The 14912-nt window shown below is 39.1% G+C and overlaps 3 protein-coding genes across 7 annotated transcripts; all 3 read right to left on the bottom strand.

The window, feature by feature from the left end:
* Nucleotides 1–1825: 1825 nt before the first annotated feature.
* On the bottom strand, nucleotides 1826–4510 carry LOC140838133 (galactinol--sucrose galactosyltransferase-like). The gene is made up of 4 exons (XM_073204214.1): nucleotides 3225–4510; nucleotides 2972–3149; nucleotides 2541–2908; nucleotides 1826–2456 (listed from the first exon to the last, which is right to left on the bottom strand). Exons 1-4 carry the CDS (start codon nucleotides 4458–4460, stop codon nucleotides 1893–1895), a joined length of 2346 nt encoding a protein of 781 aa, XP_073060315.1. The 5' UTR covers nucleotides 4461–4510; the 3' UTR covers nucleotides 1826–1892.
* A 633-nt stretch (nucleotides 4511–5143) lies between these two features.
* LOC140838134 (glycosyltransferase BC10-like) lies at nucleotides 5144–8731 on the bottom strand. 5 transcript variants are annotated; one of them, XM_073204215.1, is made up of 11 exons: nucleotides 8335–8731; nucleotides 7730–7846; nucleotides 7457–7557; nucleotides 7189–7260; nucleotides 6864–6945; nucleotides 6635–6715; nucleotides 6145–6183; nucleotides 5877–5942; nucleotides 5609–5758; nucleotides 5409–5537; nucleotides 5144–5328 (listed from the first exon to the last, which is right to left on the bottom strand). In XM_073204215.1, the coding sequence occupies exons 1-11, from the start codon at nucleotides 8566–8568 to the stop codon at nucleotides 5287–5289; spliced, it is 1113 nt and encodes a 370-aa protein (XP_073060316.1). In that variant the 5' UTR covers nucleotides 8569–8731; the 3' UTR covers nucleotides 5144–5286. The 5 variants fall into 5 exon arrangements, with proteins under 5 accessions (XP_073060316.1, XP_073060318.1, XP_073060319.1 ...); XM_073204217.1 differs by lacking the exon at nucleotides 7730–7846; XM_073204218.1 differs by lacking the exon at nucleotides 7457–7557 and having other exon boundaries at nucleotides 7773–7846.
* A 778-nt stretch (nucleotides 8732–9509) lies between these two features.
* Nucleotides 9510–14858, bottom strand: LOC140838136 (uncharacterized). The gene is made up of 2 exons (XM_073204220.1): nucleotides 11852–14858; nucleotides 9510–11767 (listed from the first exon to the last, which is right to left on the bottom strand). Exons 1-2 carry the CDS (start codon nucleotides 12906–12908, stop codon nucleotides 9588–9590), a joined length of 3237 nt encoding a protein of 1078 aa, XP_073060321.1. The 5' UTR covers nucleotides 12909–14858; the 3' UTR covers nucleotides 9510–9587.
* Nucleotides 14859–14912: the final 54 nt, after the last annotated feature.

The raw sequence follows: 14912 nt of genomic DNA on the forward strand, positions 1-14912 counted from the left end.
ATATATATATATATATATATATATATATATATATATATATATATATATATATATATATATATGAAATATATATATATATATGAAAATCCCCGAAGGATTTAAGATGTCTGAAGCACAAAGTTCAAAACCTAGAGAATGTTATTATGTGAAATTGCAAAGATTATTATATGGGTTAAACCAATTCGGTTGAATGTAATATAATCGGCTAAATGAACACTTAATGAAAAATGGATATGTAAAGAATTCAATATGTCATTGCTTTTTGATTAAGAAAACAACATCCAGATGCATAATTATTGCTATATATGTTGATGTTTTAAATATCGTTGGAACGAATAAGAAAATTCAAGAACTTGTGTTGTACTTGAAAGGAGAATTTGAAATGAAGGACCTTGAAAAAACAAAGTATTGCCTATGTTTGAAAATTGAACCAAAAAACAAGTGTAATATTTGTTCACCAATCAAATTATACAGAAAAGGTCCTTAAACATTTTAATATAGACAAATCAAATCTTTTAAGCACTCAAATAGCTGTTAGATCATTAAACATAGAAAATGATTCATTCTGTTAATGTGAAGATGATGAAGTTATTCTTGGTACAGAAGTGCCATATCTAAATGCTATTGGTGCCTTTATGTATCTTGCAAATTGTACAAGACCTGATATATCTTTTGTTGTAAATTTATTGGCAAGATTTAGCTCATATCCAACAAAGAGACACTGGAACGGAATTAAACATATATTCTGTTCTCTACGAGGAACGACAGACTTGGGACTTTTGTATTCAAAAGATACCAATCAAAGTATAATTGGTTATGTTGATGCTGGGTACTTATGTGATCCACACAAGGCACGTTCCCAAACTGGATATGTATTTACTCGTGGAGACACTTCAATTTCTTGGCGTTCACATAAACAAACACTCGTAACAACTTCATCAAATCACGCCGAGATTATTGTAATACATGACGCAAGTCGTGAATATGTGTGACTAAAATCAATGAACGAACATATCCAAATCTCATGCGGATTATCATTTGACAAGAAGGATGTGACACTATATATACGAAGATAATGCTGCATGTGTTGCTCAAATGAAAGAATGATACATAAAATGCGACATAACTAAACATATTCCCCCTAAATTCTTCGCATTCACCCAAGAGCTTGAGAAGAATAAATATATTGATATTCGTCACATTCAATTAAGTGAAAACTCATAAGATCTCTTTACAAAGGCACTTTCTACGGAAATATTCAGAAAACATATATATAATATTGGGATGCGCAATATATGAAATTTGTGAAGAATCGTTTGTGTTAACATGAGGGGAGTTTATGTGACTGCAATAATTTTTCCTTACTATAGTTTATATCCAATGATTTTTTCCTAGTAAAGTTTTCAACGAGACAGTATAAAAACACGTAATGAAGACAATCATTGTATCACGATCATCATTACAAGGGGAGTGTTGAAAAATAAGTGATTGAGTGTTGAAAATAAGAGCTGTAAATATTGAAAATTAGTGTGTGATGATGTATGTAATGATGTATTTATTTTTGGATTATTTCTAAAGAAATTTTATAAATATGCCTCTTAATTTGTGAAGAAAAACACAATTAAATGGAGAAAATTTTATAAAAATGTGTAGTTTAATATATTTTGTGAGTTTAAGATTTTTACTGTAAATTTTTACTTTTAACACTTGACATGCTATCTTTATATGGTATGTTCTTGAAATTTTATTAGAAAATATTTTTAAAAATTCACAAATAACTATAAAAATAACTTTATTGCTCAGAAAAGAACACTAAACATTTAATGTTCCATGAAGTACCAAGGAAAACTTTTTATTTCAAGGGGACAAATAAACCCCCTCGTTTCCTAACTTTAAAAGTGGTATTCAATGAGAGAAAGGCCGGAAGGAGCATGCCACGGAACTCGAACAATAACCATCTTATCTTCATACCCAAACGTCGCATTCCCATTATTAAGCTTGCAAGCCACGGGTCTCTCCGAAGCAAACACCCTCAATTCTCCCGTTCCTTTCACTCCAATTTTAACACATTTCGCATTCTCGTCCAACACCAAAGACTGAACCGCGCCACCCGTATTAAGCATGTTTACTAGCCCGATGGGAGCAAATCGGATGGTCTTTTTGGCCAAATATTTGACAGGAGAGACTGTGATGAGCTCGAAATTGAAGGGTTCCAGCGATATGGCTATGGTGTCGTATGGCTTGGCCACCACGAGCTTCTTCTCGCGGAACAAGTACATGGCGAATGCTTGAACTCCTTCAACGGGGATTGGGTTTGTGCCGTGTTTCCATTCGATGTCGCTTGGGCCTGTGACCGAGGAGACAACTTTGGAGTATTCGGAGGCACATTTGTTGCGCCTCGTCTCCCTGCACCATCCTCCGCCTTGGCAGTTAAACAGCCCAACAACTCCCGTGAACTGATGCAAATATCCAGTTAAATAAATGAACTCAGTATCCATGCATATTGCACCAATAGGTAGGTCTAAGTATCAATACTGTACCTTGTTTAGGTTCCAAATTTTTAACATGGTCTTGCCGTTATGAAGCGGATCTTCAAACAGGCAATCACGAGTGGGAAGTGCGTAGTAGTCGCACCGCAGGATGGTGCCATCAGGCAAGGTCATGGTCTTTAGCAGCTCGAAATTGTGCTTGCCAACCGAATCGCTCACATAGATGGGTCCACCTGAAATAGCTCGGGATGCGGCATGGAACTCTGCGCATGGGTGAGTGGACTGGAACATGTCCCAATCGGGGTGGATGAAATTGCCCATCCACAGGCTGTTGTAAGCACAGTGCACCATGTGGCAGCCCTGGAGCCAGAATGTGCCGTTGGGGTCGCCCGACGGATCCGTGCACCAAAAGTCATCTCCTGCGTCAGTTATATGAGAATGAGAAGCTAGTAAGTAGCGTTTTAGAAATCCAACATACATACCGACACGGCCTAGGGATATGGCCTCGGTGCCGATAAACATGAAGTCATTGCAGTGCTCCATGCTAGCAATTACACCGTTCCCCTTGAAGTGGTTCCTTATCGAAGAGGACAAAGCCCCATAATATGCCTTAGCTAGCTCCACTCTCCCACCGTAGTCCTCGCATAACATTTCCAGCAACTGTACACACACAAGAAAGCATACCATTGATTTTTAAACCAAAAAATTAATAAATTCGCCTGTCTATGTACTTACGTGAATCACATCAATTTTGACCCCATCTATCCCAACAGACTCCAGATGTGAGTGTAACCCTTCATACATCTGATAAGCAATCTCAGGTGGGACCAACCCCACTCCATTGTTGACAATCTTGTCGACTGCTAAATCTTCCATCGTCATTTTCAGGCCCGCTGTCAGCACCGGGGTAATCACCTTTGCATCGGGCATGCCGGGGATATTTGGTCTGATTCCACCCCAGTACCCGCACAAGGCATGCCAAACATACACGTAATCCACGGTCGTAAACTTGTGCTTCAGGTCCCTGATAAACGCCCCCATGCCGGAATCCGGGCCCTGCACAGATTTATTCGGGCTCTTGTAGTCTCTGAACTTGTAGTTTTCAGGGAATTGGATGAGTCTGCACGGCATTTGCTCGCCGGCGGAGGTGCGATTCATTCCTTCGGAGCTGATCGGATCCTCGTCGTGGCAGATGGACTGCCAGCCGTCGTCGATCAGCACCAGACCCGGTGGACATCCGCCGTCGACCAAGCCCTTGACACCTTCCCAAACACCGTGAGGGTGAACCGTTAAGTAGAAGGCATCCCACGTGCACCACCCGAATTTGTCCACAATTCCTGGTGGCGTTTTCTCATCTAGAAGTTTGAAGGTTCCCAAATGCGTACGCGCCACTTTAATGGCGTCTTTTACTAGGGTAAAGGGCTCTTCTCCTGCGTGCATGTAGAGCGAGGTCCGAAATGAGGATCCTGCAACTTTTGTCGACCCGGTTTCCACGCATAAGTCCACGTGGTCGTGGGGTCCGGGCTGGAGAGAAGCCCGAAAAGGGCTCTCGATAAGTGGAAGAAACAGGACATAGGGTCTTATGCCGTCGTGCGACTTGTCAAGCATGAGAATTTGGGTTTCGTGCTCCAGATCGGAGCCATTAGAGCCGGTCCAGTGGGTGGTCCACCAGACCTTGAAGCGGAAAATGGACATGAATTTGATTCCTTTGAGTTTGCCGATGGAAACGACGTGGTGGCTACGGGGTTCTTGGCTGTCGAAACCGACGAAGCATCCCGGGGTGGGGGCGTCGAGGTCCCCAGCGGTGTAGGGTGATGCAGTGACGGTGATATTGGGTGGGACCTGTGAAAGAAAGACATGATCATTGACGGTGAAATTGGAATTTTCATCTATTGTTATTGACGAGTGAGTGGACGATCCATCGACAGGAAATGCGGATTTGGAAGCATCTTTGCTCAAACTTGGAGCCATTGTTAGTAATAGCTATGTTGGAGTCGAGGAAGTGGCGAGATGATAAAAGTGTGGGAATCAGTATTAAGATTTCAAGAATGGTGTTAGCCAAAGAAGAAAGAATTTGGTTTGTTTTGTGCATATATCTTAAAGTGCAAGTAAAAGTGATGGTTCAGAGGAGTGAATAAATACGAAAGGATCATCCAATGCATGAAAAAATGATCTTCCATGGTCGGTGAGATGCAGTCACATTAATTAATTAATAATATCCGAATGTTCTTTGAAATTGAGCAACACTTAAATTTACATCAGAAAATATTGTGTTTGTTCCATTCATCCATAGTTAATATTCACTGTTCAATTTAATATGATATTGATCATAAACGATCGTCGGTGTTTGTATTGCCACGTGCTTCAAATATAATCATTCACATGCCACATGTACCCATATCTTGCTTCCATGTAAATTAAAAATTTCCACAATTTCTTTTGTTGGGACAATTTTGATTTAGGAAGATTTGTTTTTAAGCAAGAATTAAACGAAAAAGGTTCTGTTTTGGGGTTGGGACCTTATTTCTGTTGGATTATAGAACACTTGTACAAGGCAATGTTAGCAGAATAAAAACGTGGGCCAAACGAGATTCCAGAGCCCACGTCCCAAAGAAATCAAAATTCTGGACACGACAAATTACTACACCAGACCAGATCACTAATTATGCATGTATAGGAGGTGGTAGATAGTTTATCGATACAAACCGATTTATAAACTCTGAATTTCTCGTGTACAATTTCTCTATTCACAATATAACAGTCATTTTCATAGCTAGTGATCCTCAATGAAATTATTTCAGGCTCTGCTTGTTGCTTCACTAGATATTCCCAGAACAGACTGCAGCAGCAAATACAAGTTATGTTTATTTTTAAAATTTTAAAAAGCGCATAGCATTTAAACATGTCTTCTCGACTCACTGTATTAAGCAGGCGTAGAGCAGCAGGACGTGTAAATTTCCTCGCAAAAAGGAAGCATTTAGAGGGTTTTCCCTTGCTAGTGCACCATTCTCTTCTGTACTCGGTTTCGTAATAGATATTGTCTATATCCTAGAGTATTGATATATTAACAAGTTCTTAGCTGTGCAGAGACCAAAAATTGCTACAACTTCACCAAGTACCTTGATGGATTGGATGAGCATGGGAGATGAATCAGCTAACTTGTAAGTCAGGGGATGCCATCCTCGCCTTTCAGGGTCTTTGGAAGATGAAAGATCCCATGAAGAGTGAGTCAGTGATCTCCTTGTGATTTCTCCTTCAAGGCCCTTTTGCTGATCAGTTGAATAAAGGAATGGGCGGGGAAATAAGTGGTTGGACATGGATAATAATATATTTGAAATTTTGGCTGAAAAGATGTTAGTCTGGTATATGAGTAAGAGATCAACTTACAGCAAGGAGCGTTTGGACATAATGTTCATCTGGTATGCAGTTATGTTCCTTAGATGCATCAGCCGGCTGCAGATAAGAGATTTAAACAAAAAACGAGAAAAACATCATATCTTCAAGTTACATTTCATGACCTAGTAATTTGCATATATGTGAAGATTATACAAGGTAGCGGCAACAATCTGAACCAGCAATTTATTACTGATAAATAAGGTACAAGGGGGTGGAAGAGACGGGAAAAGGAAGCAAACTGCACAGAACAGACACTTACAAGCGCTATCTCACGCCAAAATTCTGGTAAAGATCTCTTCTGCTTACAAAAAGGGAAAAAACGAGTTACTGAAAATTCAGTCAACACACACAAAGCATCGTATGATGTGGTGGTCCAAATAAATGCATATGCATCCTGTGCATGGTCGGTTCATTTGGTGTGTCTCACAGTGTACTTGGAGTTCCACTTGAACCAACCTGATGCCGTGGTATTAAAATTTGAAAGCTGGCAGATTACAAAGTGTGGGACCATCAGCAGGTCAAACACGAGGAGTTCCAGTCGATTATCACGCTTCTTCAATTAGACCAAGCTCTCACAATAGTACAATTGTATGGTAACTTCTAGACCATCAATTACGTGATGGAAAGGCATGTTATGCAAAAATGAAATCTTCAAGCATATTTGCTACCAGTGCTAGGACCAGTGATGGCAGAGTAAAAGTCATAAATGAGACAGCATAACTGTAGAACAGAATTATAAAACAGCTTGCCTTGCAATGCCACTGAAACATCGGGAATACAGAGTCATCTTGAACTATGGTCTCGACATGCTTTCTAGTAAGAACAACCCACTGCAAGAATGAAGGACATGGTTTACCGACTAGAACTTGATGATACACATCATTTTTTACTTCTCCAATCCATTTTCCTTTCTGTATGTAATACTTGGAAGCTAATTAAAGTCTGAAAAGCATGAAATAGAACAGAAATATGCCGGACCTGAGATCCTTTCCTCCAGTTATCAACAGGAATCACTGGATCCATTTTCGGATTGTATCGACCCTCTTTTGTGTCAGCAAAACTGCTTACATTATTATGAATAGGAAATACTCATAACAAACTAAACGTGGTATGAGGTTAACATACATTGTTACAAATATTGATTCAATTTCAAAGGAAATGGATATAAAGAAAAACTTAAATGGAAGAGAAACAGAACGATATGAAATTTATTCCTGGGTAAAGAGATCAGCCAGAGATTGGTGATAACAGAATAACACCTGATGATTGAAAAGGAAAAATGATGGATTACATTTCAACTAACCTGTCCACGAAGCTAGTATTGGTCGACATTATATAGTCATATACGTAGCTGAAATTGTATAAAGGTATGCAGCTGTGACAAGACAATTTTTTTTAAAAAAATTAACAACGGAACGTGACAGACATTAGAGATTGTAGGCAGCCATAGATGAAAACTCCAGTACTTTTATAACAAGAAGATGCAACAGTTTCTCAAAGTTCCAGCTATGAAACAAAAACATTAGAAAAGTTACTGAAACAAACAAATAAAAACTACAACACGTATTGACCTGTCCGAGAGGAAAATAAATCGTTCGTTTAAGGGATGCATCAGTGCATTTTGGAGTAAAATACGCTCTGCTTGGATCATACTAGCTTCTCCCCAAACTACCTGGAATCAAAGAATCCCTAGGTATCTAATACATTTGAAAAGTGGCACGAAATTTCTGATTTGCGGATAACAAACACATGTTCAACTCAAAACAATGAGATAAATAAAACCACAATGTGACCAAAGATCTTTGAATTGACTAGTAGTTCAGATAATCAATATAAAATTAGACCTGTATGCTATCATTTATTTGACGATTTAAGAAATATGGAGACCTCGTTGTTGCCTTGTTCAACAAGAACCCAGGACGTGAATGAACATAGATAGAAAATCTGTTTTCCTCATCTCCCTGTAAACAGTCTCAGCATGTTGATTATGTGATAAAGTAAGAATGAATAATGTGCTAAAACTAATGAGATCATAAAACATAGCAGGTAAATTTTTTTGCCATTTACTAACTCATTATCAGATATTGGAAAATATCTATTAAAATGGAGAAAACTAATAACCCCGATCCATGCACAAGCAAAGCCAAGAAGTCACTATTCAAAACAATTAATTCACACGCAAGTTTTACATAAAAATATACTGGCATAAGAAGTAAAATTAGTCAAACTAACAATGACATGGCGTAAACAGGAACTCCTAGAGCCATGCTGCTAAAAAGGAAATTTTTTTTAACACGGGATCTACGCAGTTCAAATGCAAAATCCAATTGAGGAAATCATGACTTCATTTTGTCATCATAACAAAGAAAAATCAACTAAAGCCTAATAACAAGGGTAAACGTAGCATAAGAAACAAAAAGAAGGAACTAGGAGGAATCCGAGCAGTTACCCGAAAAAATGCATCCCAAACCATGTCAAGTGGAATCCGATTCCTTGCTATAAATAGGCAAGCGATTTTGGGCTTGGCAATTGTAGGCGGAGATACGAAGGTCAACATTTGAATTGGGCTATAATGCGATTCCACGAGTAGAAAAATGGTGAAACAAGAAAAACACAAAAGCATAGCAAAAAGCTTCCTCTTCCATATATGATGAAATTTCAGCGAATTTGATCTTCGCTTCATTCTTTTCTACACCTTCCCTACCTTATCAATAATTTAGAGAATTCAGAAAAACAATTCCCTGACAGTGTTTCTTCATAGGCACACTGCCAACCAGATCCGAAGAAAAAATGAAGACTTGAAAGTAACTGAGGTGTAGTTGCTATTCCCTTTTCGATTTGTTAGTTGCCCACATTATATAATTTTTTTAAAAACTCATTGTTTCATTATTTTGTGAATTTATAAATGTAGTTCTAGTCGATTCATATATCGTCTCACAACAAACTTATATTATATATAAAAATTAAGGCTTTATGTGATCTAATTTTTTAACACCAACTAATTTGTATAAAAATATTCTATTTATTTAGATAATTAACATTTTTCATAAAATTTATTCATAACTATAATATCTAATTCACTTTAAAAAATTTAAAAATCACATATTTAATATTCATAACTATAATATCTAATTCACTTTAAAAAATTTAAAATCACATATTTAATATTCATAACTATAATATCTAATTCACTTTAAAAAATTTAAAAATCACATATTTAATATAATTACATCAAATAATAATTAAAATTTTAAAAAATTAAAAATAAACTCGAATAATAATCATTATCCTACTTATAGCATTTCGTGAATATAAATTATACTATATCGGTTGTAAAAGAAAGGTCAAGAGTCGCACTCCCAACAACACATGCTTGTATTTATTTGATTTTATAATTAATTTAATTCTTGAGTTTAAATTGATTCTTAAACGCAATCGCTGTATATATAATATAATTAAATAAATATCTAAAGAGATCCATACATAAAACAAAACGCACAAAGGGAATATAAGTTCATTAAAAAAACATTTGCTTCAGAAAAACGCATATCATACAACACTTTATCCTAAAAGAAACCAAAATTTCTTTTTTTTTTTTTTTTTTTTTTAACGAAAATTTCATTAAAAACGAGGGTAAAAAGTTTGAGTACAAGTACACTGGGCATACCCAGGAGAATATCCAACAGTATTACTTAATCAAACCTAAACAAGACAGATGTCCATCGAATTAGGAATACAACGTAAAACAAGAATCTTAATAGTCTTCACTATATCTTCAATTCTTGGCTTCTCATCATCAAACATCCTCCTATTCCGAGCATTCCAAATGTGGTACACCGTAGCTGCTAGGGCCGAGGCACGCAGTCTAGCCAACATCGATTTGCCTCCATAGTGATTTCTATAAGCTCTCAGCACCGCTGTGGTCGAGCCCATAATTTTCGACATACCAAGCCAGTTCTTAATATCTGTCCAAACAGCAATAGAGAACGCACAACGGAAAAATAGGTGATCTACCGATTCGATGTTACCATCACATAAAATGCAGGCTTTGTCAATAGCATACGGCAGCCTATCTCGAGTACGCAGCTTGGAGTGTGCCACCAACCACAATGTGAATTTATGTTTGGGAAGGATACACGAACGGCTGAGCAGAGGTTTCCATGGCCATTTACCAACCTTCTTAGTGAAGAAATCATATGCTTTACCAATTCCCTCACCACTAGAAAACCAGGATTGTAACGTGGTAGAAGCCGCATCAACCGAGCCCATCCGAAGGACAATTTCATCACGAATAGCTATTAGCTGTTTAATCAATGGAGACTCATCCTTATGCCAACCCCAACTCCAAACCCCCCCAACTTTGCTATAAAAATGATTAACCCATCTAATCCACAAACTCTCCTTTCGCATTTGAATCTTCCACAACGTCTTAGCAATCAAAGCCTTGTTCCAACATTTCAGATTCTTAAGTCCCAGCCCTCCATCATCAATCGATTTGCAAAGAGTAACCCAGGCAATGGGTGGGTGCTTCGTTGGCCAAACAAATTTACGACAGAGAGAGTGTATGGAATCAATAATGCAATTGGGGATAGGCAAAATGGAAAGCCAAAAACATTCAATACCTTGCACCACCGATCTAACAAGCTCGATCTTCCCAGCATAAGAGAGTGATTGTCTAGGCCAACTATTAAATTTCGCTGCGATTGATTCCACCAGCTTTGAGTAATCTGAAGATCTCAGATTCCTAGCTGCAAGAGGCACGCCCAAATACCGGAATGGAAGATTTCCCGGGCTGAAACCTGTAATCTGCAATATCTCATCACGAACTCTGTCATCAATGGCAGCCATGTAAATGTTAGATTTCAATAGGTTGACACGCAGTCCCGCCATATCTCCAAAGTTATTCAAGCATTCCATGATCATCGATACACTACGGGTGTCGCCCCTCGAAAGGAGTAATAAGTCATCCGCATAAGCCAAATGAGTGATACGAAGATTAGCGCATTTGGGATGGAAACCGAAGTGAGCTGATCGAGACGTGCGTTTTAGAGACCTAGATAGGACCTCCAAACACAGAGTAAATAAGAATGGTGATAGAGGATCACCCTGTCTAAGCCCCCTCTGTCCTTTGAAATGCCCATGATAATTCCCATTCAAAGAGATGGAGTAGGACGTGGTAGATACACATTCCATGATCCAATCAATAAAAACTCTAGGAAAGTTAAGGCCAGATAATACCTCTTTCAAGAAGGACCAATCCACCGTGTCATAGGCTTTTTGAATGTCCACCTTGAGGATGCAACGCGGTGATCCACGCTTACGTGCATATTTCCTCAAAAGTTCTTGGGCTAGGTGTATATTGTCAACGATAGACCGACCCCGAATAAAGGCAGCTTGTGCCTCGTCAATCAAGGAACCCACAACCTCACCCAATCGCTTAGAGAGGATCTTTGCAATAATTTTGTAGAACACCGTGCAACAAGAAATCGGTCTGAATTCATTCACCGATGAAGAGTCCACCGATTTTGGGATAAGAGCAATAACGGCATGATTCCATTGCTTAAGCAACCGAGCACTCTGAAAGAATTCTTGGACTGCTGACACCACATCATTCTTAACAACCGGCCACGCTTTCTTGAAGAAGAAAGAACCATACCCATCAGCACCCGGAGCCTTGTCATAATCAATGTCGAACAAGGCTGCCTCAATCTCATCACTAGACACGATCGCTGTTAAGGCATCCCAACTCTCGACAGGCACACACGGCCCATCTAGTATAGCTTCGCTGTCAATCTGGGTTCTGTTCACGCGGGTACCCAATAAGTTCTTGTAATAATCCACAAACAACTCGGCAATAAGATCGGGCTCGGTAATGGTTACCCCTGCAGAATTGTTAATCGCAACAATAGCATTTCTTTTGTTATTCCTCTTAATCAAATCATGAAAGAATTTAGTACACCTGTCACCTTGTTGCAAGTAGCTAAGCTTGGCCTTTTGTGCAATAAATGATCGCTCTGCTTCCAGCAATAACTCTGTACGCCTTTTCATCTCGCCATAACCGTTCGGCGTCACCCCCGAGTGCAGCATGTCACGCTGCAAATTAGTAAGTGATTTCGCAGCAGCAGAAGCCCTCGAAGATATATGGCTAAATTGTTTCTTATTCAACTGCTTCAGAGGGTGTTTCAGATTATTAAGCATCTGTTTAAGTGAATACTGCGCGGTGCCATGCCCCAAAAACTTCCAATTTCGTGCAACTGTCTCTAGGAAGCTATCACTGAGTGCCCACATGTTGAAAAATTTAAACGGTTTGTCACGCTTAGCCGGTGGATGAACAAATGACACAATGCTGACAGTGTGGTCAGAAACACAACCAGGAGGAACAAAATCGACATATCCATCTAGGTGCAAAGTAACCCACTGTTGATTCACAAGCACACGATCGAGCTTACTACATACCTTTGAGTTACTCCAAGTGAATGCACAGCCAACCTGTCGTAAATCCAACAAATCCAGGGTAGCAACACAGTCAACAAAATCTCTGATGTCATAATTCTTAACCATCAACCCACCAACTTTCTCATTTGGTGATAAAACAGTATTAAAGTCTCCTAATACCATCCAAGGAAGAGAATTCGTGGCCCCAAACTCAATCAAATCGTCCCACAATGCTCGCCTTAGAACGATTGTATGTAACCCATAAACAAACGAAGCACAAATCCTGGTTTTCGAGCTCAGATACTCGATGCATACGTGGACCGACTGTTCGGTCATACTCAAAACATTAAGATCAACTTTATTCGGGTTCCACACCACACAAATTCGCCCTCTTGTATTAAGACAAAAGTTATGAATAACTTTCATACCTGGGAAACGAATTCTCATCATAGAGGAAAGTGATTGCTCATCAAGTTTCGATTCCAAAATACCTATAACATCGATCTTACGAGTGTGCATTAATGATTGCACACTCTTCTGTTTTAGAGGCTTATGTAAGCCCCTAACATTCCAGCAAGCAACAATCATTGAGGATTGGTGGCATTTTGGGTATGCCCACCCTTCCTCGAATTCCCAGAAGACCTCTTATCTTTGTCTTTGTTTTTCAACTTGATGAGCTCGATATCACTGTCATCATCCATGTCATCAAAGAAGGTGTCAATATGCGCAATTTTGAGCCCCTTCTTCCCCACGGTCTTAATGGCTTTGTTCTTCTTTTTGTTTTTCTTATTAGCAACATCAATGAAAGGATCCTCAATAGCAACAGGGACAATCAAAGACTCCCCCAAGTGTGGAAATTCGCTAATTAGCACCCCTTTACCTTTGCTCACGCTTTCCATAATATCAGTCGAAATGACAGTAGCGGAATTGCCATCCTCACAACGAGCCATATCCTCAATACTCTCGGTACCTGCGGTTTTCTGTCCCAATTCTGCACTCGGCCCCGGCTTATCCTCAGTATGGATTGGCTTCGGTGGTGCACGATAATGAGTACTAGAAGCTCGAGCTCTACCACGAGAGGCAGCTCTATTCCATGTCGCACTCCTCGATCTCTGTCTAGTATAAGATTTCGGCTGTGCACTAGTGCCTGGCACATTCTCCCCTCCATTAGTAGTTAGGCAAGTAGCAGCATCATGCCCAGCATTCTTACACGTAGAACAATATTTGATTTCCTGTTCATACACAAATTGGATGTCCACCGATCCTGTAGGTAGCTCGACCGAGATAGTATGCACCTTAGGTGAGGCTAAGTCAATATTAATCAAGACCCTAGCAAATTTCATGCGTTTGCGCCCTTGAGTTAGCAAGTCCATGTGAATAGGGACACCCAACTCAGCAGCAATATTACTAAGGATAAACTGATTCCAACAGTCAGGAGGAAGCCCATGGATTTGCACCCATGCCGGGACAGATACAAGATCCTCTTGTCTGAATCTAAAACATCTAGGCATCTCTTTAATGAATAAGTGCAGACCTTGAATCAAGTAAGGACCACCCTTAAGGATTGTATCACGCAAATCTGTTGTAGGAAACGAGAAGACTATCCAACCACTCTCATGAGTTTGAAATCTGACATCTTTTCCCCATTTTTTTACTAACTCATGGAATGCAAAAGAGGAGGGCCTTCCACTAATAACATATCCCAATAAGCAGAACCCATAAGTATTATCCACAGAATCAATCACATCATACGAGAACTTCAATGTATTAGAACCACGCTCAATCGGTTTGAGTTTACAGCTCTCATTCGCCAATCGGTTTGCTTTAAACAGATTCACAAACGGGATCCTTTGTTGATTACAAGCATTAGGAACAATAGCAAGCACCTTGGGCGCAATATTCTTGTCAATAACGGTATTAGGATGAGCAATTACAGTAGAGTTCTTGGACAATTCAGTCTTGTCACTCACGAAATTTGGATGTGCATTATCTGCATTATTCATTAACCCCGAACCATTTCCAGCAGGTATACTATCATTCGGAAGGGGAGTGATTTTAGTCATGAATCACTCACTTGGACAAATAACCAAACACTTGGCTCAGCGAAGTACCTGAATCGATGTCAAGAACAATCGCGAAATTCCTGAAGCAAATGCCCAAATGAATCTCGAATCCAATCACGAATGTGAAATGGAAGTCCAGCAGAAAGTCAATCGAGATTAGCCCAAGATATCTGAATCAAATGCCTGCTACTGGGATATGATTCCAATCACGAAAATAAATCGTGAATAACCCTGCGAAATAAACGCAGAAATCGAAGAAATACGTTCCACTATTCGAAGTGAATAACACGGAAAAAACGAGAGAAGGCACCAATATTCAGAAATAATCTCGAATTTAACAGTTGTTAGATTCAAGAAAATCGAAATAAAAAGTAAGAACAGTAGCTCCAATCGAAATCGCCATTTTCCCTAGAGAGAGGGGAGAGCACATCTCTCTAAAAATGACTTACTATCTTTACTTACAGAAACCAAAATTTCTTGAGAAGTTTACATTAGGTAAAGAATCCCGACCCACACACTGAATCCGTTG

This window comes from Primulina eburnea, chromosome 8 (assembly GCF_022965805.1).
Source record: "Primulina eburnea isolate SZY01 chromosome 8, ASM2296580v1, whole genome shotgun sequence".
Classification (NCBI taxonomy): Eukaryota; Viridiplantae; Streptophyta; class Magnoliopsida; order Lamiales; family Gesneriaceae; genus Primulina; species Primulina eburnea.

What these genes read in the sequence shown, in the direction of transcription:
- LOC140838133 (XM_073204214.1), bottom strand. Translation starts at nt 4,460, where the DNA reads ATGGCTCCAAGTTTGAGCAAAGATGCTTCCAAATCCGCATTTCCTGTC. An exon ending in TCAAAATTGATGTGATTCAC is followed by an intron (nt 3,150 to 3,224) that starts GTAAGTACATAG and finishes GTGTGTGTACAG; the next exon opens with TTGCTGGAAATGTTATGCGA. An exon ending in CATATCCCTAGGCCGTGTCG is followed by an intron (nt 2,909 to 2,971) that starts GTATGTATGTTG and finishes TAACTGACGCAG; the next exon opens with GAGATGACTTTTGGTGCACG.
- LOC140838134 (XM_073204215.1), bottom strand. Translation starts at nt 8,568, where the DNA reads ATGAAGCGAAGATCAAATTCGCTGAAATTTCATCATATATGGAAGAGG. An exon ending in TTTGGGATGCATTTTTTCGG is followed by an intron (nt 7,847 to 8,334) that starts GTAACTGCTCGG and finishes GACTGTTTACAG; the next exon opens with GGAGATGAGGAAAACAGATT. An exon ending in TGTTTCAGTGGCATTGCAAG is followed by an intron (nt 6,184 to 6,634) that starts GCAAGCTGTTTT and finishes TTTTGTAAGCAG; the next exon opens with AAGAGATCTTTACCAGAATT.
- LOC140838136 (XM_073204220.1), bottom strand. Translation starts at nt 12,908, where the DNA reads ATGATTGTTGCTTGCTGGAATGTTAGGGGCTTACATAAGCCTCTAAAA. An exon ending in GCTTAGCTACTTGCAACAAG is followed by an intron (nt 11,768 to 11,851) that starts GTGACAGGTGTA and finishes ACAATTCTGCAG; the next exon opens with GGGTAACCATTACCGAGCCC.